We start from the raw sequence: 25917 nt of genomic DNA on the forward strand, positions 1-25917 counted from the left end.
ACCTGGGCCACCTTCCCAGACTTCCTGAGCCAGCCACCAGACTTCTGGCTGTTCCTCAAGCTTCCCAAACATTCCAACCTCAGGACCTTTGCATCTGCTGTTCTCTCGGCTAAGGAAGCTTCCCCCTGCTCTGCAGGGCGACAAGCCTACTCAGCAGCAGCCCTGAGCCACCCAGAGCTGCCTCAGCTCCTGTGTCAATGGTAGGAGAGCCCCCTGGGCGGTTGCCAGGGCAGGGCGCTGTGCCTGGGTTGAGCGGTGTTTGGGGTGAGGAAGGGGCGGGCCGCAGCTCCGGACCCAGCCCCGTACCACGACCCAAGAGAGTTGAGCTGGAGGGGGCGAGCCAGGAGAGGGCAGGTCCCCCGGGTGTGTAGGTGGGGGCACAGGCAGAGCCCAGGGGTCTGAATCTGCCCCCAGCACCCGGAGTTCCTCAGTGAAGACCTAGGACCCCTAGCTCAGAGGGCCTGGCCTACGGTGACACAGATGGGGTCCCAATGTGCCCCTCACGGAAGACACCTGGCCTGGGGGACCGGGGTGCTCGCAGGGGCGGGAGCCGAGGGCAAAGCCCGTGCAAGGCCGTGGAGCGAGACTTCCTGCACAGCCAGCTTGGCCCCTTGGGGGTTGGGGCTCCCGCGGGGCCGGCCCCGCCCCCAGACCCATGGGGCGGGGCCCCTGGAGGGCGTGTCCAGGACTGCCCCGCCCCTCGGGCTCGGGCCCCGCAGTCCCCGCAGAGCACCGCCGCGCGCAGGGATGCCCGGGGCGGCCGCGACCCCTCGCCGTAGGGCGAGGCCCGGGGAGCGCGCAGGGGACGCGGAGCCCGCCCCGGGGAACCGCACAGGTGAGCGCTGGGACTGCGGGCCACGGGCGGGGCTCTGCACCCATTTCACGGACAGGGAAGCCGAGAGGCGGGCGGCATGGCGGAGGCGGGGAGGGGGTGCGCACAGCCGCGGGGGCAAGAGCACACAGCCGGGAGAAGGGGCGCACAGCCGGGTCCGGGACGGCCCCCAGCCGGACAGCCGCCCGAGAACGAGCCTCCGCGACCCTCTCGGCCCGCGCAGCCGGCGCCCCAGCAAAGCCGAAGCCGGACTGCAGGTGGTCCGAAACCAGGCGGCGGCGCGCAGCCGCCTACCCTCCCACCCGCCCAGGTGCGCGCCCTCTCCCGGTGCGGCGCCCCCTCCGCCGGCGCGGCCGGCTCGGTGCCGGGGAAGCCGGTGCGGCGGACGTGGGGAACCCACCTGTCTTTGCGGGGACGTGCTCCTGGCTGGCCCCCCAACCCCACTTCACAGGTGGGGAAACTGAGCCTGGAGAGCGAGCCTGCCCGAGGTCCCGCGGCTGCCAGGCCCGGGACGAGGCCCGAGGTCTCCGAAAGGAGGGTGGGCGGGCAGTTAGCTTACTTTGTGACTGATTTCGAGAGGGTTTTGATGAGGGTTCACCGTCGTGCTTTGGCTGGGGTGTAGGACACCCCTCCGAAGGCCCGGGTTTGAGAGCTGGCTTTGCTGCGTGAACGCGTCTAAAGCCTAACCCTTGTAGAAGCAGAACCAGATCTCCCAGAGCCTCACTTTAGTGGACGCTGCCCCTCCCCCTTGAGCCTGAGGGTCTCTGCACACCTGCGCCCCAGGCCAGGGGCAAGATTGGGCTCTTCGCACTCGTGGAAGGTGGCCCTGGTGGAGCAGGCTGGCCCAGGTCACCGCCCCTGGGTGCAGCCATTCAGGCCTAAAACAAGGACACCTGCCACGCTGGGGGCCAGCGCGGGGCGGGGGGCCTGGCGGGGGGCCTGGCGGGCAGCTCGTTCTCCAATGGGGAAACTGAGGCCCAAGGAGGTAAGTTGCCAGCAGAGCAGAGGTGCTCAGCTTTGCGAAGCAGGAGCTGAGACCTGCCCCTGGCTGGGTGGGGTGGGTTTATTTTCTATGACTCCCTCCCACCCCACCCCCTCCCGAATTCGCTGCTTTGCTCCTGTTCCCGAGGACCCTGTGGCTTTGTTGCAGCGCTGCCTGCCTGCGAAGCTGGGTGTTGACCAAGAGGTGGAGGGACTTGCGCAGGGGGGTGGCGGGGCCCTGCTGTGTTTGCATACAAAAGACTACTGAGAACTCAGCGTGGGGAGGGCTCTCAGGGGCCAGTCCCTGCCCTCTGGCCTGCCCCACCCCTGCTGATCAGCTACAGCTCAGCCTTCTCCCCGACAAGAGCCCTGGGGAGGGGGCGCTCCCAGCCCTTGAGTCCTCCTCCAGCATTTGGGTCGGAAGCCCCCTCTGACTGCGATGTGTCTCTCTGCCTCTGGCTTCAGTTTCCCCATGTGCTAAGTGGTGGACATTGTATACCTGCCCCCAGGCTTGTGGACAGGCCAGGCAGAGTGGGGGGGGGGGGGTTGTGCACCCACCCTGGCCATGGTCGTTCTGCTACCGGGTAACATGTCCATCCAGACTCCACCATTCCCCGGCCCCATGGCCCCGGTCTTTTGAGCTGTGAAATGGGTGCCCTCTTGTCCCTGTGGGGTTGTGAAGGGATGTGTGTGGGGTCTTTTGGAGACACTTTGGCACTCCCTAAAACATAGCAGTGGGGGGTGTTTTTGCTGCAGTCGTAGAACGGACACATTACTCTGCTTTCCTGAGGGTAGGTGTTGAAGTCCAGCTGCGTCCTGGGGTCCAAGTTCTTCCCCCATCGCCCATGTGTGGCTGGTGAAGGGCCGGTCGGGGAGGCTGGCTCAGAGCAGGGGCTTAAATGATTGTTGAGTGGCTGACTGGGTCCTCAGCCCACCACGGAGGCCACCCTTCCACTGCCCACAGGCCCCCACTGGCTCTGGCCCTGGTCCCAGGGCAGCTCCAGCAACTCCCTGATGGGGGAGATTGTGTAGGAACGCAGCCCTGTAGGAGGGACACAGGGTTCCAGCAGCCGGAGGTGACCCCCCCCAACCTCTGGAAGGCCTTGAAGGAGGGGCCTTGGAAGGGGGCAGCAGGAGGACCCAGGATGGTGAGGGTGTGCCCTGGGCGGCACTCCTACGGCCCTGCTGTACAGCTGACCTGCGCCCTCTCCTTCACAGAGGGGAGACTGAGGCTCGGGGCACGCTGTGGGAATCCAGATGTAGCCTCTATTCCCCCGAGGCCAGCTCGGCCTCCTTCCAGGTGCGGGCAGAGCCTCGATGTTCTCCCCTGAGAGGGTGGGAATCAGCCTGGTTCTGCTCTGGAAGACTGTATTCCGCTGGTGTGAGCTGGCCTGCCAGCCGCCAGGGAAGTCCCTGGGTGACCCGTCTCCACCGTGGCCGAGGTCCGGCCCGCCCTCCACGGGGAGAGGAGACGTGCTCCCAGAGGGTGAGTGTCTTGCCTGAAGACACACAGGGCTGTGGGCCTCCCACGTGTGGCTGCCCCCTGCTGGGGCCGGGGGGGTCCCACCCTCCACAGAACACCTGTGTGTGTGCAGGTCACCCTTTTAAACTCTCCTCCTCAGGTTTCCCTCTCCATTTGGGGGAAACAGACTCAGAGCAAGAAGCAACCCCCCAGTGGTGCAGAGACCCAGGCTCACGATAGGCTGTCCCTGCGGCCTGCCTCCCCCATCTCCAGTGTTCCTCTGGCAGAAATGGGAAAGGTAACTTATTTACCTGGGGCCCCCGCAGGTGAGGTCAGGGTTTGAGGGCAGCGTGGTCTCCAGGAGGGAGGATGGGAGGGGCGGGCCTGTGGTCCAAGGTTCCTGATAAAAGATTAACAAGAGAGGCTTATTCTTCACCCTGTTGGCCATGCGGGCTGGGCGGGGGAAGCACCTGAGTCAGGCCCTGCTCCCCTCAGTGTGCGAGGGGGGGTCAGCTGGAGATGCGGCCATTCAAGGGCAGGTCTGCCCTTCACTGTCCAGGGAGCCCACGGGGTTTGGTTTGGGTTTGTGTCTTCTTTGCAACAAATGCATTCACTGTGTTTTTCCTCCTTTAAGATATATTTGGGCATAGCAAAAAAGAGACAGGGAGAGATGCCATAAAGGGCCTGAGGAACAATGCAGCAAAGGCTGAGGGGTGTGTTGGTCTAGCCAGGGAGGGGCTGGGGGTGCAGCGTCCAGTGTCTGGGCCAGTCGCAGGTGGGAGGGCCGTCCAGGGGCCGCTGGGTATCTGAGGGTTTTCAGCAGGGACGGGAGAAGATGGGATTTGCCTCTTAGACATCAAGGGAGGGGCTGTTGGTGGGCCAGTGAGGGGGCCCGGGGGTCTCCGGGCTGGGGAGGGGTCAGTGAGGGGTGTGAGCAGAGGCTGGGTTTACAGTGTCTCGGGGACACGGCCGCTGGAGCCAGCTGGCCCAGCCGCCAGGCCTTGGTGACTCCTCAGGATGTCTCTGGGAGGGGGTCTTGAGTAGGTGTGTCCGAGTCCCCAGTAGCCCTTTGGCATGTGCCACCTCCCTACCCTGTCCTGGCTGTGTGTCACGAGTCCTGTGGAAAGTCTTGTGTCGACCCTGCCAGTGGACACCCCGGGGCCTTGGGTAGACGCTGGTGGACCTTAGCTTCCTCGTCTGGAAAACGGGCTCAGCCCAGGGAAGGGATGCAGGAGACCCCTGCACTGGCCAGAGCCAGCGGGGGCCTGTGGGCAGTGGAAGGGTGGCCTCCGTGGTGGGCTGAGGACCCAGTCAGTCACTCAACAATCATTTAAGCCCCTGCTCTGAGCCAGCCTCCCCGACCGGCCCTTCGCCAGCCACACATGGGCGATGGGGGAAGAACTTGGACCCCAGGACGCAGCTGGACTTCATCCCAGGGAAGGGATGTAGGATACTGGGGCTGGTGGCAGGTGGAGGTGTCTTGGGTACCATGGACTAGAGGGTCAGAATGAGGCAGTGAGCCCCTTCCAGGGGACAGTTTCTGAGCTCCAGGCGCAGTTCTAAGGTTTCCATGGGGTGGTCCTCCTCTTCTCGTGAGCCTGGGGGGCAGGTCACCCCGTTTTGCAGATGGGGACATGGAGTCTGAGCGAGGACCTGGGTCCGGGAGATGGTGGAGCCGAGTCTGACCCTGTGGAGAGGCCCTGAGGTTGGGGGCTGGGCACGTTCCCACAGAGCAGGAGCCCTCCTGCTTGTCTTCCGCCTCCCATCCAGGCTCGGGGCTTACGGGGGGCCTGAGCTCCCAGCCCAGCCTCCTCTGCAGGGCAGGCTGTGGGCAGGGCTCCTCACCCACCCCTCACTCACCAGGATTATTTCCTCAGGCCTGTGTTTTTAAGTGTTCAAGCAGCACACGTGTGCTGGTGGCTCGGCTCCCCCCCTCTGAGGGGTACGAGCTCCCCTCGCTGCCAGGAAATGCAGAGTCTGAGGCCACAGGGCTGGGGAGGGGGCCAGGACTGCTCTGAGTCTTGGAGCCTCACGGCGTGCTCACGGGGTGAGCCCCACATCCTTTTTCCTGTCTTGCGTTGGGGGTGCGCCGTGGAGGGTCTGCAGGTCAGTGCAGCCCCTTCCCCGCCCCTGACGCCCCTCATCTCCCACCTTCACGGCTCGGAGCACTTGGGGAGGGGCACTGCCAGGTGGTGAAACCGAGGATGGGCACCCTGGCCCCGGAACTGGCCGCAGCACAGGATGTGACTGTTGACACAGGCCCTGCCCCCAACCCTGTGCACACGCCAGAGCGCGCTGTGTCCCAGATGGCAGTGGTGGTTTCCCTGCTGGGGCTGCACTGTCTGGGCCAGGCCCGCCAGCCCCTGGCCCGCTGCCGCACCTCCAGGTGGGTCCCAGGCCCAGAGCGGCGGAGTGATGGGGTCACCCAGCTGGTCGGGGGCGGTGCAGAGCTGGCTTGCTGCCTGCTTCCTGGGGCCGGCAGAGCCCGAGGGGTAGGGGTCTGGGCTGGGCCTTGGGGGGCAGAGTGGGCCACCGGTTACATGCAGCAGTGACGGTTGCTGGGGCGCTTTCCCCGGCTTGTCTCGGACATACCACAGAGTTGAAGGGATTTGTTACCACGCCTTCCAGCTTGACCCTGACCCTGGACGTTTCACCAGCAGCTCCATCCCGGGGGCACCTGGCCTTCTTGAGAAAGTTATAGCTGTACAGACCGGGTGCGGGGGCTGGGCAGACCGCTGCAAGCACCCTCAGGGCTCAGCCCCCTCCCCTCGCCGAGGGCCATGCTGGGCGGTACTGAAGGAAGCTGCGGAGCCACACAAGAATGCAGAAGTGACAGCTCTAAATCGGGGTCTGGGAAGTGTTGGGGCCTGGTGACCCTGCGGAAGGGGCCACGTGGCTGGCCTGTGGCTGCCACGCTCTATCTACCCGCTTCCAAACTGCCCGGCCCGGAAGGTCAGCATGAGTCCAGGTCCAGGGATCCTGGTGGGGGCCGCTGACTCTGGGCATCCTTCCATTCATTCGTGACTGCGTTGATTCCCTCCCCCATGGCCGTCTTCGGGGCAGAGCTTGGTCAGTTAAGAGCTGACTCTGGATTCAGAGTCTGCGTCCCACTGGGTACCCCCAGGGTAGCGAGCGTGAGTGGGAAGCGTCCAGGTCCGGGCACAGGGCAGGTGCTGTGTACACGCCCTTCCATCCCCTGCCCACCCTGGTAGGCTAGTCTTTTTAATGTTGGCGAAGCTAACAGGCCAAAAACAATACCTCGCATTTTAAATTTGCATTTCTTTGATTGACAGAAGTATTTTCCTGAAATTGTTTAGGAGCTTAATTATTGAGATATAATTCATATTCCATATGATTCACCAATTTGAAGTATACGATATTTAATGTGTGCAGCTTGGTGGCTCGTGGTCCATTTGCGGATCTGGGCAGCCCTCACCACGGTCCGCTTTAGAACGCTTTCATTACCCCAGAACGAAGCCGTGCATGCCGTAGCCGTCTCTTCCCCACCCCTGGCTAAGCCGCTTTCCTTCTGAGGATTGGCCTCTTCCGAGCGGTTCACAGAAATGCAGTCAGACCACGTGAGGTTTTGTGGCCGCTCGCCACACGGTGGGTCAGTGCCTCTCTCCTTTGATATTCCGAGTGTGGCTTGTACTATATGCCATTTATCCGTTCATCAGTTGGCGGACACGAGGGCAGTTTCTCCATTTCGGCTGTTGTGAATAACGCTGCCGGGAACGTGTGTGTACAAGTCTGTGTGGATGTGTTTTCATCTCTCCGTTCGGGAGCTGGGCTGGGCGTTGCGGCATCACGCGCTGACTCTCCGTGTGAGTGCTGGGTGCCCGCCTGCCGCGCGAGGCCTCGGGTTCTCCACACCCCTGCTACACCCGCCACCCTCTGTCTCACATATGGGTGCTTGTGGATGTGAGACAGTCCCTCCCTGACCTGATTAGCGCTTTCCTGAAGGCGACGGATGCTGAGCATCTTTCCGTGGGCCACTGGTCTATCTTTAGAGTCCATCCAGATCCTTTGCCCATTTTTAAATTTGGTTCCCTTTTATAATTCAGTATAATAATTTTTTAGGGGTTCCTGGGTGGCTCAGTCAGTTTGGCGTCTGCCTTCGGCTCAGGTCATGATCTCAGGGTCCTGGGACTGAGCCCTGCGTCGGGCTCCCTGCTCCGCGGGGAGTCTGCTTCTCCCTCTGCCCCTCCCCCTGCTTGTGCTCTCTCTCTCTCTCGCTCTCTCTGACAAATAAATAAATAAAATCTTTTAAAAAATTAATAATAATTTTTGCATTCTGAATACGATCCCCTTACCAGAGGTGTGATTGGCAAATGGTCTCTCGTGCTCTGTGGCTTGTCTTTTTACTTTCTCGATCCTGTCCTTTGAAGCACAAATGTTTTTCATTTCGATCAAGTCCCGTTTATCTGTTTTTCGCTTTTGTCGTTTGTCTTTTGGTGTCATATCTGAGAAATCATTGCCTGATCCAAGGTCAGGAAGATCTACCCTTCCGCTTTCTTCTAAGAGTTAGCTCTTATGTTTGGGTCTGTGATTCACTTCACGTTAGTTTTTGTGTACGGTGTGAGCAGAGGGCCAGCTCTACGTAGCACGTGGATATTGTCGTCCCAGTACTGATTGCTGGAGCACTGTTCTCGTCCCACTGAGTTGTCTTGGAACGCTTTCGAAACTTGCTTCGCTGTAGATATGAGTTTATTTCTGGGCTCTCAGTTCTGCTCCATTGGCCTCAATGTCTGTTCCTTTGTCACTGTAGCTTTGTGGAAAGTTGTGAAATGGGAAACTGTGAGTTCTCCAACTTTGTTCTTTCTCGAGATAGTTTTTGTGTGGGCTCCATCTGCAAGTCCTTACGAATTTTGGGACCAGCCTGTTGGTTTCTGGGGGGCGGCAGCTGGGACTCTGGTAGAGGCCGTGTTGTGTGCAGATGAGTGGAGGCTAGCGTCGGTCCCCATGGGGTCCGTCTCCCGGTCCGAAGGGGTGGGCGGCTTCCCCTTCGTTCAGGACCTTTATTTCCGCCAACAATGTCTTAGAGTTTCCAGGATTTAAGTTTTGCCCTTCTTTTGTTCAGTTTACCCTACGTAAGTAAGTGGGATTGCCGTCTCCGTCTCACATCCAGCTGTTCACGGCCGCTGTGCTGAAATACACGGATTTCCGTGTGTCGGTCTTGTCTCCTGCGGCCCCGTGGGAATTGCTTATTGCTTTCTGCAGGTTTTTACTAGATTCCTGGGGATTTTTCTAGATCCAAGATCATGTCATTGGATGGTGAAGTTTTGCTTCTTCCTTTCCGATGTGAATGCCTTTTATTTAATTTTTTTTTAACTCATTGCCCTGCCCGTGGTTCTTAAGACATTTGTTTTTCTGTTCTGAGTGCCCCGTACTTTTCTGTTGTGACTTTGGACCCTGTTGTTGATGCGTAAGTGCGGTCTATGCGGGAGAGGCAGCCCTGCTATGCTGTGGTGTTACTTCTGGGCCCCTCCCCGTGGCGTCCGCCACCTCCACAAGATCAGTGTCCTCGCAGAAAAGTGGGGATAAGGACTCCTCCGCGCTGTCCCCTGGGATGCTTATGAGTGCTGCACCAGGCCAGGAGTGAGGGTCTTTTCTGAGCGGAACATTCTATGAGAGCTGCATTGCTGGTGGTGGTGGGGATGCTGGTGATGGACACCTGCACATGGGGAGGCCCAGCACTGTCCAGCCTTGCTGTGCCTCAGTTTCCCCATCTGTGAGGGAGTGAGGGACCGCCCTGCTCACGGGCGCGAAGCACCCATTAGGTGCCCAGCGTCGTCTGAGCTGATCCGGGAGTCAGCCCCCCAACAAAGTGCACAAAGCATAAGGCCCCCGGCTCACATTTTCCCCCACATTGCAGCCTGTGGGCCCCCCTCCAGGTTCCCGGTGGGGCCGAGCACTTGCAGCCCGGCAGAGCCCAGCCAGGCGCCGTCCCTCACGGTCACTGCGCACAGCCAGGGGTCGGGCAGCCACGGCTCCTGCTGTTTTCCTGGCGGGCGGAAGGCCTGGCTCTGCCCCACACAGGGCCGGTGCTCAGGCCACTGCCCCCTTCGCAGCCTCGCCCTCACAGCGTGACAGTGGGTGGCCTGGCCTCCCCCTGCACGGGGCTGGTCGTGCGCAGACATGTGACGCGCTGTGCGGGGGGTGTGCGTGCGCAGCTGTGGCCGGTCCGAGGAATAGCCACTGCCCTGGCCCATCCTGGGTGTGCTTGGCCCTCACAGCCTGTGTGAAGTGGGGTGCTGAGAGGGGCGCTCCAGCTCCCTGCAGATGTCCTGGGTATAGATTTTAAAAGCACAGCCCACAGGGTTTGCTGGTGAATTGGCCGTGGATTGAGAAAAAGAGTCGGGGAGGGCTCTAAGTTTGGGGGCTGGAGGAAGTGAAGGAGGGAGGCCTGGTGCTAACATCAGAACACGGGGAAAGCCACGTGATGAGCAGGCTGGGGAGTGCAGGAGCTTGGCGGGTCATGGCATGCCAAGTGGGCCGCAGAACGTCACGCCTGGCGCCTCCCCCGGGCATTGTCCTGAGCAGAGAAGCTGGACACAAAGGACACATGGCTGGGTGCATGTGTCTGTGTGCACACATGTGCATGCACGTCTGCACACGTGTGTGTGCGTGCTGTGCACGCACACGTATGGGTGTGTGTGTGTCTGTGTGCATGCATGCCTGCGTGCACGTGTGTCTGTGCGCATGTGTCTCTGGGCACACGTGTGTCTGTGTACATGTATGTTTGCACGCGTGTGTCTCTGGGCACATGTGTGTCTGCATGCATGTCTCTGCACACGTATGTTTGCGCGCGTGTGTCTCTGGGCACATGTGTGTGCATGCGTGTCTCTGCCTGTGTACGTGTGTGTCTTGCACACATGTGTATCTGTGTGCACTCTGTGTGCATGTGTATCTTGCATGCGTGTGTGTCTCTGCACGTGTGTGTCTGTGTGCACACGTGTGTTGAGAAGCTGGCCTGGAGCCACCTTGCCTGGTTCCGAATCCCTGCCCTGTGACCTCGGGAAGTGACTTAACCACCCTGTGCCTCGGTTTGCTGACCTGTCAGGTGGGGAGAATGGCAGCTCCCCAGGAAGGTGCTGTGCAGATTGATGTGTTAATGCATGTAAGGTGTGGGTTCAGTGTCCCGCACGCAGTAGGCTCCGGGGAAGTGCCAGCTATTGTCGTTGTGGTTATTTTACACAAGTGCTGTGATTGCTGCTTCATTCAGCCTGTCTCTGTGCCCTCACGTAGGGCAGCATGGTGCATTTGTCGCCAGGATGTTCCTGGATTCCCTGTCCCGGCCCCACAGCAGGGTACATGGTGGTTTCCAACCCCCACTCTTCTGCGTACGCTTGCGAGTGAACATCCTGGTGTAGAAATCCTGGCTGCAGATTCGTCGTCTTTCCTTTGGCTGAATTCTTGGCAGATACACACGACACAGGCTCTTAACATTTTCCCAGACTCGTCCAGGGAGCTTTGGATCCGCACCCACCAGCCGAGCCCCAGAGCGGGTGTTCCCGGTCCTAGGACCTCCGCCGTGGGTCTTTTTCTCTTCCTTTTTACCAGCGTGAGGGGGGAAGACTAGCTCTCCCCAGCACTGCAAGGACTCGCGTTCCTTCCTGGGCTTGGCTCCTTGCATTTCCTCCGTGAGGGGTTGCGTCCCACATCAGCCGTTCCTGTTCACAGGGATGTTCCGCTTGTGTGGGTGTGTGCGATCGCACGTGGGTTGAACCTTTGTCCTCTGTTCTCCAAATATCTTTTCCTGTTCCTTCCATTATTGGAAGTTTTCCTGTTTACTCTTCACACTGTCCACACTGTCCCTCCCTTTTTTCTGGACTCTGCCTTCAGAGCTATGCTTAGATGCTAATTATGTGCCGTTGACCCTTGAACGTCACAGGGTCATGCAGCTGATATTCAGCTGTAACTTCGGGCTCCCCCAAAACTTTACCACTGCTGGCTCCTGGTGACCGAAGCCTCACCGATCACACCAGCAGTCACTAGACATGTAGCTTGTGTGTTAGATGTGTTACGTACGGTGTTCTTACAGTAAAGGGAGCGGGAGAGAAGCAAACGACGTTGGGAAAGTCGCAAGTAAGGGAAATACGCGGACAGTTCTGTCCTGTAAAAAGTCCCGTTATCAAGTGGACCCGAGCCGTTCAAACCGTGTTCAAGGGTTGCCTGAATTTGCCTTTATTGTCTTCTGACACAAAGTTACGTTTTCAACACCGTGGTCTTCGGAACCTCTAGAGTTCGCTTACTGTGGGGACCCGCTCTGCGTCTGTCTCTGGGCCACCGGCCGGATGGCTGCCACACCCAGTGGTCTGGGCCGTGGGACCTTCTCCGGAGCGTCACGTGGCTGGCGGGGCTCCTGCCCACCCTCCGCCCGCCAAGATGGGGTCCTCACGCCATCTCTCCTCTTTTCTTCCCTAGGCGCATGCGCACGTGTGTGGCCACCCCCACGGGGCACCCTCCAAGTCCTCCGCGGCAACGGCACTTCTGTGGGAACTGTCATCGTGTTCCACTGCCCCTCAGGCCACCAGATGGTTGGGTCCGGCCTCCTGACCTGCGCCTGGAAGGGTAGTGCCGCCGAGTGGTCCTCCGTGATCCCCGTGTGCAAATGTGAGGCCTGCTCCCCCCAGCCTTTGAGCCCTTCCGGAAAGTCACCTGAGACGGCCCATAGGCTCCCAGAGGGTTGTGCCGGCTTGCGACCTTGTGGAAGCAGGCCGTGGGCTGTGTGCAGGCATCTGGGGCCCAGGCTGCAGCGTGTGGGGACCAGGGACCACCACTGACCTCGCTGTCAGAGCTGTTTCCAGTGTGCCGCTGTGAACTCCTACACACCCTCCAAAGCCCTGCCCGAACACCCCTTTATTAGAGGGCAGTGTTCCCTGATAACCCCACCGACAACACTCTGCACAGAACTTTGCCCCCGCCACCAGCTCCCACCACCCCCACGGGATAGGGCTTGCTGGGGGCCTCGGCAAGCCCCGCGCAGGAGGTGGCCTTATGTCCCTTGCAGCCGTGCCGCCGTACGAGACCTTTGGCTTCAAGGTGGCCGTGATCGCCTCCATTGTCAGCTGCGCCATCATCCTGCTCATGTCCATGGCCTTCCTCACCTGCTGCCTCATGAAGTGCATGAAGAGGAGCGAGCAGCCGTCCAACAGGTACGCTGGCCCTGCGGCCTCCACCCCCCGCTGCCAGGGCCCAAGGCAGAGGCTCCTGACAGGCACCCGCTGTCCGCGCCGGGGCCTCCTGCGGGCGTGTGGGGACGCAGGGGCTGCCCTGGCTGCTCAGGGAACTGAGCCAGGCGCTGCCCCGTGGCACCCGGGGTCTCTGCATCCCACAGCTCACGGAGCCTCACGGCCGTGTACACAGGACTGGCCTGGTCCTGACCGGGCCGAGCACGCGGGGCTGGTCTGGTTCTCCCTCAGTCTGGGCCGGCTCGCGGCTCGCGCCCTGCTGTGCCGGGCGAGCAGGGCTGACCGGCGATGGTGAGTTTTCGCCGGCGGCTGGAAGGCTGACCCACCGCCACTTTCCTTCTTCACCGTAACGTAGCTTTTTCTGTATGTTTCTTACTCTAAAATATTTACAACGTGCAAGCTGCCATCTGACCCCTCTGTGCGCGTGCGATTCAGGGCTCGGTGTTCGGTTTCCGCTGGCGCCATCCATCTCTAGAGCTTCTGGCCACAGCAGCAGAGCCGCCCCGAAGAGGTTTTGGTGTCCTGAGCGTCCTTCCCCAATCTCTCCCCAGGGCGACCCAGCTGTGGCTCCAGCTGAGAGCCGGGGACTTGGAGACGGTGCCGGCGGCCTACCTCGGCCTCAAGGGTCTGAACAACAGCAACAGCGGCGGCGGCAGGGAGCCAGGGGGCCGGCCTGGCCAGGCGCATGACAACTACAGTTTCACCACGTGCGCACGGGGCGGCGAGGGGGGCACCGGGGCAAGGGCGGGGGGCCTGGCCTGGTCAGGACTCTGCCACCTCACACGCTGCTCAGGCTCACCTGGGCCTCAGCTCCCACCCCTGCGCCGGCGGCCGGTGGTCCTTCTAGCCCTGGGTCCAGGCCTTGCACCTGAGGCCTTTATCCTGGGAGTTCAAACCTGCAGAGACGTGAGCTCCCTTCCCGAGGGCCCAGCAGGGCTCCCTGTCTCTCATGCTTCCTGCACACAGGCACACACTTTCTGAGATGTTACAAGGACGTTCTCTGACGTCCCATTCTCTGACTCAGGGAGCCCAGTCGAGGCGGCACGTGGGCTGCAGAGAGAGCACCTCCCAGTGTCGCTAGCTTTGAGCGTGTGCCCTCTGACCCGAGGACAAGTGGCTCTGGCGGCTGGGGTCTCTGGGTGCCGTAAATGGCGGCATTGCCTTTTGCGGGCTCTGGGCCTGTGGTCCCACAGAGACCATGTCCTGGGCCGCCAGGCTTCCACGCGGCCACACACGGGCTGCGTCTCTGCGAGGTGCCCCGTGGTGGCGCGGGTGCGGATCACAGACGCGGGCCGGGCTGGCGCCCCGCGGGCACGCAGACTGGGGTCTCTGCGAGGGGCCGCTCTGCTGCCCCCACGACCTCTGACCTGTGGCCTCGGGGTCCAGGGACGTTCCAGCCGGAACCAGTTATTGCCTGGGGGTGACAGAAGCAGAAGGAATAGTGTAATGGGCCTCCTGCCCACCTGCCATGCTCACGGTCTCTGTCCCCTGGCTCCAACGCTTGCTTGGCGGGAGCCGCGCCATGCCCTAATCCTGCCTGCTTTCAGCACGCACCTCCAGTGCTTCCCGTGCTGTGGCCCGGGGCCCGCTGCACCTCCAGGGAAGGGGTGGGGGGCAGCACTCAGAAACGGGGCTGGCTGCCCTTTCCCTCCGCCTGTCCCCACCTGATGGCCATGCCGTGTGGTGGCCGCTCGGCCCTCGGTGTCCTCGCTCCAACAGTGAGGGTCTCGGCTGGGCCGGGGGGAGGGCTCCGTGAGTGCCGGCCATCACTGTTCTCCCTGCTCTTGTGTCTGAGGCACAGATGAGGACACTGAGGCTCAGGAGACGGCGCCCCACGTGGGCTTGGCGTGGCTGTCTGGTCCCGTGTCTGCGTGCCGCGTGCTGGGCCTGTGGGAAGGGGTCAATTTCCCGTCCCCTCCCTGGAGCTCCAGATGCACCTTAGGTCGCGCAGCAGGCGTACATCGTGGTGGTTCCGCAGAGACGCTGCCTTGCGCCCTTTCCACCACCACGCCACGCCGTGTTGCCCCGGCGTCCGAGGCCCCCGAGCTTCACCCCAAATGCTCCACGCACTGCACTCGGGTTTGGGTGAATGTCTGCTTACATCGAGTGGTTTTTCTTTTCAAGACGACATTTGGGGCCGTCCTAGGGATGGCCTGTTGGGGCCAAATGGTCTGGATGTTTTTCTCTCCACGTTCTTTCTCCCGGAGCACGAGCTGGGCCGCGCCTCCGGGTGTCCTGATCTGTTGTCCGCTTGCTTACTCAGCAGGTGCCGGCTTCCCGCTCACAGGCACCTCCTCGGTTAACGCTGAGGAAGAGTGTCTCCCACACCTTTGGTGCCGCTGGCATTGCTGGCTTTATTGTGGGCTCCTCTGCTGAGTGACTGGCTGGTGACCGGCCAGTCCTGGCAGCTCTGTGTGCCTGCCTGCGCAAGAGAACCTCACCCGCCCGCTGCAAGAGCCTTCCTCCTCGCTCCAGCCGTGTTGCACGGTCTTGGCTAGCGCATCCCCTTCTCCAAAAGCCACATCCCCTCGGCAGGTTTCAGAGCTTTTCGGTCACCCCCGCCGGTGGTGCCTCCTGCTTACAGACCTGTGGCGGACTGTCCCGTGTCCCGGCTGGGGAGCGCGCCGGTGCAGGGCGGGAGAACGGCTGCCTCTCGGATGTGCCCTCCTGGGCAAGGCCCCGGTGCCTGGCGGCTCCCACCGCGGGCGGTAAAGCCGTCTCTAGGAGGTGGGGTGTACTCTTGACCTTGCCTCTGCTTCCTGGATGCTTCCCGGCTCTCCCACCGTGCCAGACACTCTTCTAACCTTGGGTGGGGGGTGCACTGTTTTCATCCCATTTTAAGAAGCCTGTCCAGAGTCACACACAACTACTAAGTGTGAAGCTGGGTTTGAACTAAGGCTGTCCATAGACTTGCCTGCTAAGCAGTCTTTCCTCTCCACTAATTAATTGATTGATTCACTTACTCATTGAACTAAAAGATAACTTCTTAATTCCTACTATTTCCTAGAGCTTTTCTGAGAATTAGGTGTGAGGGGGAGCAGAGATCGGGGGGCTTCCTGGAGGAGGTGATGCCTGAGGTGAACAGATTGGGAGAGCCTGCGTGGGGGGGGGGGGGGGGGGGAAGGTACATAAGCCGGGGGGGGGCGGGGGATGTGCACAGCCTGCAGGGAGCAGTGCACCAGTGTATGCAGGAGAGGGGCCCGTGGGTGGGGGCAGGGTCTCACCAGCCTGCAGAATGGGTTCCTTTGTGGGTTGGGGGTGGCATGCCCAAGGGAACTGAAGATGCAGACGGGCGATCTGGGCCCAGACCACCAGAGGACAGCCTGCCAGGAGCAAGGGTGTCTCCCTAGACATTCCTGGGACCTCCTTGTCCCTTCTCTGCCCGGGGCAACCAGGCCAGGCAAGGAAGTCTGGCCCCTGGGGTTTATGCACACTCTGAGTGAGCCCCCTTCCTCAGCACCACCCCAAGAAGTCCCTTCCCACCTTCGAAGGTGGGCATGCTGCTTCTTGGACCAGGTACCTCGTACAGGTGTGGGGTCTGAGGCCCAGGCAGGGGCACCAGTGGAAGGACCTCCTCAGACTCAGGGAAGTTCTGAGCCTGCCCCAAGCCCACGGAAGGCCAGGCCCCATGGGCCCATCATGGGATCAAGGTTACACCGGGTACCTGCTCTTCTCCCAAGCCTTGCCTCCTCTTCCTGCAGGGACCTGGGTGAGGGCACCAGAGAGCTGGCTGGCATGGCCCACAGCGTGGACAAGGACCCCTGGACCACCAGTTGTCCTGCGGGCTCACCCCATGCCCAGGTGATGGTGCACACAGCGGACCTGGGGGGCGCCCCGCCTGCCTCCTGGCCCACTGCAGGAATGTCCAGACAGCACATGGCCTACATCCCGGGGTGACTGAGGCAGAGTCCGGAGACTGCCCTCCACACGGGGAGGACCAGGCCCACCCCACCACCAGCCACCTACATTTCGACCTGTGTCCAGCTTGCGATGGGTCAGTGAAACCAGCTTCCGGGTTTAGGGATCCCTCAGGGAGCTGGTCTGGGGACTCCAAAGGGGTGTTCTGTCCCAGGGGAGCCCAGCTGGACAGCTTTTATAGATGGGCGTCCTTGGAGCCACCACTGAGGTTCTGGGACCACATGCAGCCCCCCCCCCCCCCCCCCCCCGGCTGGCTCCTTTAAACAGACTGGGGGACGTTTCAGCAAATCTCATTTTGCATGGTGGAGAGGGAGCAGGGACCCGGCTGGGGCGCTGCATCTGTTCCCTGCAAGTAGCCATGAGGGGAGAGGGGTGTGAAATAAACAATTCTAACACTGGAGAAACGAAGGCAAAAACCGCTGTCTCAATTTCCTATGTCTCTGTAACAGAACGTCAAGCAGGTTTTCCTCGAGGTGTGGAACAGCTCTCTTAATTGCTCCGGGCTCGCGGGCTCCTGGTGCTGGCCGTCTCCAGTGGCCTGGATCTCCTTGCACCCTGGTAGCTGGTGTCCACGATGAGAGTCCTGAGTGCAAGCCTTGCCCTTCGGGGGCCTGGGAAGTCATGCCTGGTCACGGCCGCTGCTTTCCACCTACTGAGGGGGGGCAGCTGGACTCCCCTTCTGCGTGGCAGGAGGACCAGGCAGGGGTGGACACCTTCAAAGCCATCCTGGTGCCCCCCCAACCCACAGCTGCTCAACCCCAGTCTTGTCAAAGCAGTTCCATGACAGGCTGCCCTATGGCCTTGATCCCGTAGAGGGGGACGACGATGCGGTCGCAAACGGCTCTTCCTTATGGGGCTTGAGCAAGTCCACCGAGGCTCTGAGTTCTCCCTGTCTCTCTTCAGGCCCTCTTCAGCCCTAGCGCTTGTCAGGATGAGGTGGTGGGGGACCTGCTGTCAGGGTTTGGGGGTGCCTGGAAGGGGAGGCAGCCGTTTGGAGATCAGCACACCCTCCTCTCAGCCTCGGACTATGGGCTCTGGCTGCCTGGCTTGCGTGACTCTGCCTCACACGCCCGCCACCCCCGACCTCACTGCTGGTGCTGAGTCCGCTGCGGCCACACAGACTGTCTCTCAAGCTCAGGTCATCTGTGCCTGGGCTCCTGCATGATCCTCTTCCCCGCTGTCGACTGCAGCTCTCCCTCACTTCAGCCAGGTGTCTGCTCCGATGTCCATCGCATTCCTTGTGTGCTGCCACGTGACCAATGACCCCGAAACGTAGTGGGTCGAAAACAATAATCACTTCTTACCGCTCTGTTTCCGGTGGGGTTTGGCAGCGTGGCTCTGGCTCGGGGTCTCTCGTGAGGCTGTGGTCTCACCCGAAGGCTTGACGGGGCCGGGGACCCACTCCCAGGAGATTCCCTCCCTCGCGGGCAGCTGCTGCCGGCTGATGGCTGGGGGCCTCCGCTCCTGCCCACACCAGGCTCTCCGCAGCGCGGCCTGCGTGTCCTCAGCACGTGGGGGCGGCTCCCCCAGAGCAGGTGGCCCAGGAGGGAAGGGCAGAGCCACGGGCACCTTATATCCCGGAGGGCACCCAGCTCACTCCACCACGGGTCACCAGTCACACAGGCCGCTGGCTCGCTGGGGGAAGAGCGTGACTCGGGATGTGAGGATGGTGGGGCCATCTTGGGGGTGGGCAGCCCCTCCAGGAGGCCTCTAGCCTCTTGCTTTTCCTAGCGCTCAGCACCCCATCCCTCCTTTGTTTTGTCTGTATCAGGGGACCTCTGTTAGGGCAGGGCCCCAGCTTCCCTGTAATAATCTAACTCTGGGTTGGGCATGCGGGAGGTGTTCAGGAGACATGTGTTGAATGAATGAGAGACTGAAGGAATGAACGGTGGGCCTTGGTGGTGTGAGAATGTGGGAGAACGTCCTTGCTCCTCCTGAGCACTCAGGCCCCCTCATCACCCACCACTGTCCCTTTGCACGATCAGCTCCAGCCACACAGACTGCCCCTCAGCCCATGGCACCCCACGCCCCTCTTGCCTCCAGCCCCTCTTTCTTCAGCTCATCTAGTCAGGCTTTAAGTGCATTTCTGGAGCAGGTACTAGATGCCTGGCACCATGACCAGGTGTGGCCCTGTCCTTAGGAGCTGACATTCTAGTGGGGAGATAGCAGGAAGTGCTGGCGGACAGAACCAGGAGCCTGGGGAGGTGCCCTGTGGTGGTGTGGGGCCTTCCCCACTGCCAGGCCCACACAGGGTTTGATCAGGATCTTGGATTGTGCCACTTGGATCCATGAAACATGAAATTCTTGTCATGGTCAGAATTAAGTGGCCCCGCAAGGCTGCTTCCTCCTTCACTGAATACAGGAGTGTTGACCCTCTTCTTTCTGACTTCTAGGACCTTATTAATTATGCAGATGAGCCCTCCGTGTGAGGAGCTGCCAGCATCCCTACTTCTTGTTTGCCTTGTGACTTTGCCGAGCTGTTGGGGCAGGGGCTGAGAAGAGGCCTGAATGAGAAGCGGGTAGCAGGTGCAGACACCACCTGGGGTGGGCATCCCCTGCCCAGTTTAAAATTGTATTTACTCTCTGATCACATAAATCATGCCACAGTGACAGAATTCAAAAGAAGGAAATGTCTGAGGTGGAAGCGGAGTTGGGGGGGGTGGTGGAGGGGGTCAGGGCCAGTGCATCCCTGAGGTCCAGGGACAGGTGGGGATCTTCAGTTAGCTCTGCAAAGCCCTCACAGGTCGATCCAGTCTACCGTGTGAGACCCTCAGTGCTCAGCAGAGCGGCCCAGGACCATTGTCCTGCCAGCCCGAGTGCTCACTTTGCACCTGGTGGGTGCAGGAGTGGGCAAGCGCCGAGGACACTGCGCTCCCAGCCAGGAGAGGAGTGTCCCGCCAGCCCTTTGACGTGGGGAGCCGCGACCACCTGCTGCTCTCGGGGTGGGGAGAGGGCTGGTAGACCCCAGCCCCTCCATGCACTCCCACCCAGCTAGCCTGAAGGGCACATCCAGAGGGCACAGAGGCGCGGGGCCGTGCGCACTGGGTGGGGGGCCCTTGAAGCGAATCCTGCACCTGGGAGGCCTGGCCTGGCAAGGACTCCGACGCTTTGAGCCTCAGTATCCCCGCTCCTCCTTTAGGGGGAGTGATGTGAAGGTGGAATGCTGGCCACTGGGCCTCAGTATCCCCGCTCATCCTTTAGGGGGAGTGATGTGAAGGTGGAATGCTGGCCACCAGCCGGCGCTCACTGAAGGTGGGGAGCGCTTGGGAAACCCCGCAGTCCCATCCAGACCCCGCCCTTATGGCGCTGAGATTACTTCTAGAGGGAGAAACAACCGAGAGGTAAATGCTAGGAGCCATGACAGTGTGCAGAAAGAGGAATAAAGGGGGTCAGGCCGCATTCCACTGGGAGGCCCCTGTGGGAGGGAGCACCTGGAGCCCGGAGCTGGCTGGGGCGCGCCCTAGCGCACAGGCCAGCAAGAGGCCAGGAGGGACCCCAGGCGGCGCCCGTGACCCTCCTGCCCCGGGGGCCCTGCCCCTGCGGTCCTTCGGCCTGGGCCTCCCAGGGAAGCCCGGCGGAATTCCCTCCCAGTGTTTGGGCAGCTCCCGTTCCGTGACCGCCAAAACCAGGCCCAAGAGTTTTGGGATTTCCAGTCCCTTCCCTGGCTACCCCCAGTACACCCACCCGTGATGGGCAGTCCTGGCCCTGTTTTACAGGGGACAGCTGAGGCACAGGCAGGGGGATGCGTGGGCCTTGGGGAGGGGTCGGTGACGGGAACTCTGGGTCAGGCCCCTCATGGCAGATTAGAGCCGCGAATGTGGGAAGGCCAGCACAGTGAGAGAGGGCCCCAGGTAAGACCCAAACCCTGTCCGCTTGTGAAGGCCCCGCGTTCCTTCCCTGCCAGCTCTCCATCTCGTAGTTGGGAGCAGAGCTCAGTCCCCGTGGGGCTGCGGCTCCCTGAGCGGGGAGGAGAGAGCCGCCTGAGGTCACCCATTTTACAGCTAGGGAAACTGAGCTTAGGCAAGGCAAAGACCTCCTAGTCAGGGTCACTGCCAGGCTGGTGTCCTCAACAGAGGCTTGCTCCACTCAGGTGACACGGTTAGGTCTGGCTTCTCCCCTGTACCTGCTACAGCCTGACCTGCGTGACCTTGGGTAAGTCACTTACTCTCTCAGAGCCTCAGTTTCCTCATTCCGGGAGTGGGGCACGGTGGTGCGGGGCGGGGCCGCAGACTGTGGCCAGCCGCGCTGAGCCACCGGCTCACCAGAGGAACAAGTGTGGGGCGGGGCCGGCGTGGGCGGAGCCATCGCGGGGCGCGGCCTCTATGGGCGGGGCCAGGAGGTGGGCGTTGGCTATTGCGGAGGGTGCGCCAGGGCTGGGGGCGGGGCTCAGGGCTGTGGCTGCGCCCTAGCCGTCGCCGGAAGGGGCGGGGCTATAGTTGGGGCGGGGCTATAGTTAGGGCGGGGTTTAGAGCCCTGGAAAAGAGCGCCGGGGCGGGACTCAGTGGGGGGCGGAGCTAAGGACTTAACGAGAACCGAGTACCCTACGCCGGTGCGAACAGGGCTCGAGATTCCAGAAGGCCCCGTAGCAGGCGGGGGCGGGGCCCAGTGAGGGGCGTGGCTCAGGACTATTGCAGTGTCGTAACAGACGTCAGCGAGGGTGGGGCTCAGTGAGGGCGGGGCTTGGAGCCCGGGCATTGGCGGAGAGGCGCCAGGAGCGCCCGGGATGGGCGGGTCGCAGTGAGGGGTGGGGGCAGTGACTCCTGACGACGCCGTAGCCGGCGCCGGAGGAGGCGGGGCTCGAGGGGGCGGGGCTTAGGGCTCGTGAGGCGACGCCGCCGACGCTGGGGGCGGAGCATAACGGGAAAGGGCGGACTCGGTGAGGGCGCGTTGGGGCTGCCGCGGGGAAGCCGCCGACGCCGCAGCGAGGCCTGCCGAGGGGGCGGGGCCTACCGGGAAGGGGCGGGGCGAACCGAGTCGGGCGGCGGCGGCGGACCGACAACCTGACGGGTGGACGGCGACAGGGGGACGGGCCGGGCCCGGCCGGGCGCGCGCCGTGCCGCCGCCATGACGGGTGAGCGCGGGCCGGGCGGGGGTCCTGCCTGCCCTCCCGGGCCGGGCGCGCGGCCGCGGTGGGCCCCAGGGTCCGGTGCCCCGATGTTGCCCCGGCCGCAGCTGCTCGCGGCCGCGGCTGAGTGACCTTGGTCCGTGACCGCCTCCCGGTCGGCGGGCGGACGACAGGCCGGGGGCCGTGGTCGGGGCCTGGGAGGTCCGCGGGGGCGGGGCTGGAGCGCGCCTGTGGGCGGGGAGGTGGACTGACAGATGCCCCTGCGCTTCTGTGAGGAGCTGCAGCCCCCAGCCTCAGCCACGTGACGCCCAGAGGACCGCGTGGCGGTGGGACTCTGCTGGGTCCCGGGACAGGCCCCGGGGAGCCGGGGACAGACTCAGTCCCCCGGGCGCCCCTACCCCCTCCAGCTTATTTTCCCAGGATGGGGCCCCCTGCCATCCCCCCGGAGGCTGTCTGGACTGGAGAACCCACTCCGTCCCGGTCCCAGCTGAGCAGGGCCACCTTGCTCTGTGCATCTTCCACGGGGGGAGACACCCGGTGATGGTGATGGGTTGGCGACGGACCCCACGACAGCGTGATCGGGGAGTGCTGTTGTTCCCGCACATCGCGTTCCCAACGGCCCCACTCTTCCACCTCAAGGGCTGGCCCACAAGTCCCTGTTCCCTCCCCCGTGCTCACTGGAGTCACACAAGTAGGATTTCAGGGGCTGGAACCTAGCGTCTTCTGGGACCACAGTGTCCCAGCCTAGGTCAGAAGAGAGCCTAACTGCCTCCCCTGCCCCTGTCATCTTCCTGAACCCTTTTATTTGTGGCTGCTATTTACCCGCGCCTACTGTGGGCTTGGCCCCGAGTCAGGGGCCTCCCATCCAGAATCGCTGTAGGGTATCCTCTCTGTGCGGAGGAGAAAATGAAGGCTCAGATTGGACGGGTGCCAAGCCCCAGCCGCCCGGATGGTCAGTGGCAGGGGCGGAACTCGGCCTGCGTCCTGCCCAGGCCCCCTCAAGGTCCTGTGGGAGCCTCCCCACCTGCCCCCTTCTCACAGCCAGGTCTGAGTGCCCAGCCTCCAGAGATCCCGCCAGTCACAGCCCTTCACTCTTGGGATGGGGACCTGAGGCCCAGAGAGCGCAGGCCCGGGAGGGTCGGATGGACAGTTTTGCAAGGCTGCAGGCACGAGGTCCCTGGCGCACTGTCCCTGTGCACTGACCGGGCGCCCGCCTCATGCTGGCTCTGGGGTCTCCACGACAAGTTGCAAGATGAGCATTTGGACCCAGTGTGTCTGCCCAGTGCTGGCCAGGTGTCACTACAGCTTTCCTATTGCTGTGGGACCGGGCCCTGCCTTGTGGTGTGCTGGGCAGTGAGCGCTCTCAGCTCCGCACCCGAGGCCAGGTCTGGCCCCGAAACAGGAGGGGATTCTGGGAGGGACGGGAGCCAGGGGTACTCGCGAGGCCTCCTCGGGAGGACAGTGAGCGGAACACCGCTTAGCTGGGGAGGAAGCACAGGACAGCTGTTCGCATCCTGGGGCAGGGGTCCCAGGCAGTATGGTGCCATTGGGGCTCTCTGCAGGATGGCTCAGGGGCCTGGGGTGAGGACAGGTGGGGCAGCTCCCATCGGGCCCTGAGTGCCGGGCGGGTGGTAAGGGCTTGGGGGCTGTGGTCTTGGCACCAGCTGGGCAAGAAGGTGGGGGAGGTGGGGCTTGGCAGAAGCAGCGAGCGTGGCAGAGCCTTCCCCTCTGTCCTGTAAAAACTGTCTGGGACTATCAGTCGGGACCTGGGACCAAAGTCATTTCCTTTCCTGCGCTTTTTCATTCCTGGGTGTGGTCTGCGTGCACAGCTTCCAGCCACCAGAAACCTTCAGCCCCGGGCTGTGCCACGGTGCCAGGTGACCCATGCTTGCTGCATAAGACTCCAGCTCGCTGGTGGCTGCAGCAGGGGAAGCCGCTACAGTGTGCTGGCCGCAGTCCACGGGTGGCCCTGGGCGTGGGCCTTGGACCTACATGCATTCATTCCAGGACTCTTTAGTGAGCGCCTACTGTGTGCCTGCCCTGTGCACTCACTGCAGAGGCAGCCCTGAGCGGAACAGCCTGGGGCCAGGCCAGGAACAGACTTGATGCAGCTAATTGTAGGTTAACGAGTGTAATAATTAGACAAGTGGGAAGTCCGGATGTCAAGTGGCTCCACAAAACCATGTGTGGGTCCAACCACCATCTTCAGGCCCTAGCTGGCTGTGGTCTTAGGCAGGTACTGTATCTCTTTGCCATGCCTCAGTGTCCCTCACCACAGTGGGACTACTGATGAGTCCGTCTTCCAGGTAGACTTTCAGGGCCTGGAAGGATTCAGAGGTTAGAAATTCATATTTTTGAGAGGCAAAGACCAGCCAGGACGAGGTGGCAATGGGAGAGAGAGATGAGGAAGACATGGTCTGTTGAGTCGGCCCATGGCGGAAATCAGGGAGAAGACCCTACTTGTTCCCACATGATGACTCCGTTTTTATTTTTATTTATTTATGTATTTATTTATTTATTTTAGATTTTATTTATTTATTTGACAGAGAGAGACACAGCGAGAGAGGGAACACAAGCAGGGGGAGTGGGAGAGGGAGAAGCAGGCCTCCCGCTGAGCAGGGAGCCCGATGTGGGGCTCAATCCCAGGACCCCGGGATCATGACCTGAGCCGAAGGCAGACGCTTAACGACGGAGCCACCCAGGCGCCCCGATGACCCCGTTTTTAAAAATCAACTTTATTGAGATTATTTACTCACAACAAGTGCGCTTATTTTTAATGAATAATTTTATAAATTTTGACAAGTGTATACATCCATGGCAATATCAGCCCAGGCCCAGTGAAGTCAAACATTTCTGTCACTCCAGAAAGTTCGTTCATGCTCCTTCCCAGGTAACCGCATTGGACCCAGGGATTCATCTGCTTTCTGCACCTTCCATTTCTTTCTTTAAAATTTAACAATGGCATTTCCAAGTAGGATTTTCTTTAACTAACACGTTTTTAGAGAATTTTTAGTTTACAGAAAATTGAGCAGATAGTGTAGAGAGTCCCATACTCCGCCCCTAACCCAGTGTCCTTTATTATCTTGCATTACTGTGGTTACACCTGATGAACAATATTAATACATTGTTACTAACTAAAGCCCATAGTTGACATTCTAGTTCACTGCTGTGTTACACATTCTGTGACTTTTGAAAAGTGCATCGAGTCCTCTATCCTCCACTACACTATCACACAGAGTAGTTTCACTGCCCTAAGAATCCCCTGGGCTCTGCCCATTCGTCCCGTGCTCCTGCCTCAGCCCTGGTAACCTCCGAGCTTTCTACCGTCTCCATAGTTTTGCACTTTCTGGAATATCATACAGTTAGTATGTTGCCTTTGCAGACTGGCATCTTTTACTTAGCAATATGCATTTAAGTTCTCTCCTTGCCTTTTTGTGACTCCACGGTTCTTTTCTTCTTATCCCTGAATTATATTTCATTATAAAACTGATTAAACAGAACCACCGCTCAATTATGCATTCACCTTTGTGTGTGTGTGTTAAAATTTACAGAAGATAAAATTTACCATATTACCCATTTCAGTGGCATTACATACATGCACAGTGTTGTGAAACCATCAGTACTCTGTGCTCCCAGAACTTCATCACCCCAAGGGGAAACTCTGTCCCTGTTACACGGTGACTCCTTCCTCCCCTGCCCCCGGCTTCTGGTAATCACTGTTCTATTTTCTGTCTCGAGAGTTTGCCATTCTGTATATTTCATATAAGTGGAAATCATGTAATGTTTGTCCTTTTGTGTCTTTATTTCATGTAGCATGTTTTCAGGGTTCACCCAGGTTGTGGCATCCACGTCTTAGAGGTTCGTTCCCTTTTATGCCTGTGTAATATTCCACTGTATGCATTTACCACATTTCATTTATCCGTTCCTCTGTACCTGGACTCTTGGGTTGTTTCTACTTTTGGCTACTGTGAATAATGCTGCTATGAACATTGGTCTGCAGGTGTGTGAGTCTCTGGTTTCAGTTACTTGGATGGAGCGTGTACACAGGAGTGGGATTGCTGGGTCATGGGGTAAGTCTGTGTTTGACTTTCCTGTTCTACAGAACGGCTGCCCCATGTTACAGCCCCCCAGTCCTGTTCATACAGAACTGTGTGTGTGAAGTGCTTTCTCATTGTGGTTTTATCTGCGTTTGCCTCAGGATGAGTGACTGTGAGCATCTTGGCATGTGCTCAGTAGTCCTTTTATGTCCTCTTTGAAGATGTGCCTAGTCAAGTCCTTTGCCCATTTTTGAATTGCGTTATTTATGTTTTGTTGTTATTGTTGTTATGGAATGATAGGAGTTCTTTATATTCTGGATATTGTCCTTTTTCTGATATATGCTTTGCAAATATTTTCTCCCATCCTGTGAGTTGTCTTTTCTCCGCAACACCGCCCCCCCCCCCCCCCCCCCCCCCCCCCCCCCCCA

The 25917-nt window shown here is 60.5% G+C and overlaps 2 protein-coding genes across 5 annotated transcripts in view; both read left to right on the forward strand.

Moving 5' to 3' along the window:
• Positions 1-720: 720 nt before the first annotated feature.
• Positions 721-16774, forward strand: SUSD3 (sushi domain containing 3). Its single transcript, XM_021694419.2, has 5 exons — positions 721-835; positions 11703-11891; positions 12289-12433; positions 13021-13176; positions 16171-16774. The coding sequence occupies exons 1-5, from the start codon at positions 748-750 to the stop codon at positions 16364-16366; spliced, it is 774 nt and encodes a 257-aa protein (XP_021550094.2). The 5' UTR covers positions 721-747; the 3' UTR covers positions 16367-16774.
• A 4477-nt stretch (positions 16775-21251) lies between these two features.
• Positions 21252-25917, forward strand: part of CARD19 (caspase recruitment domain family member 19) — a 14069-nt gene continuing 9403 nt past the window's right edge. For all 4 annotated transcript variants that reach the window (XM_021694394.2, XM_021694395.2, XM_021694391.1 and 1 more), the window contains exon 1: positions 21252-21458. In XM_021694394.2, the coding sequence (XP_021550069.1) occupies positions 21452-21458 (7 nt within the window). In that variant the 5' untranslated portion in view covers positions 21252-21451. The remainder of the gene's footprint in view (positions 21459-25917) is intronic.

The sequence above is a fragment of the Neomonachus schauinslandi genome, chromosome 13, assembly GCF_002201575.2.
Source record: "Neomonachus schauinslandi chromosome 13, ASM220157v2, whole genome shotgun sequence".
Classification (NCBI taxonomy): Eukaryota; Metazoa; Chordata; class Mammalia; order Carnivora; family Phocidae; genus Neomonachus; species Neomonachus schauinslandi.

Coding starts and splice junctions, on each gene's coding strand:
- SUSD3 (XM_021694419.2), top strand. CDS start 748: ATGCCCGGGGCGGCCGCGACCCCTCGCCGTAGGGCGAGGCCCGGGGAG. Junction 11,892..12,288: donor CGTGATCCCCGTGTGCAAAT/GTGAGGCCTGCT, acceptor TGTCCCTTGCAG/CCGTGCCGCCGTACGAGACC. Junction 13,177..16,170: donor GACAACTACAGTTTCACCAC/GTGCGCACGGGG, acceptor CTCTTCCTGCAG/GGACCTGGGTGAGGGCACCA.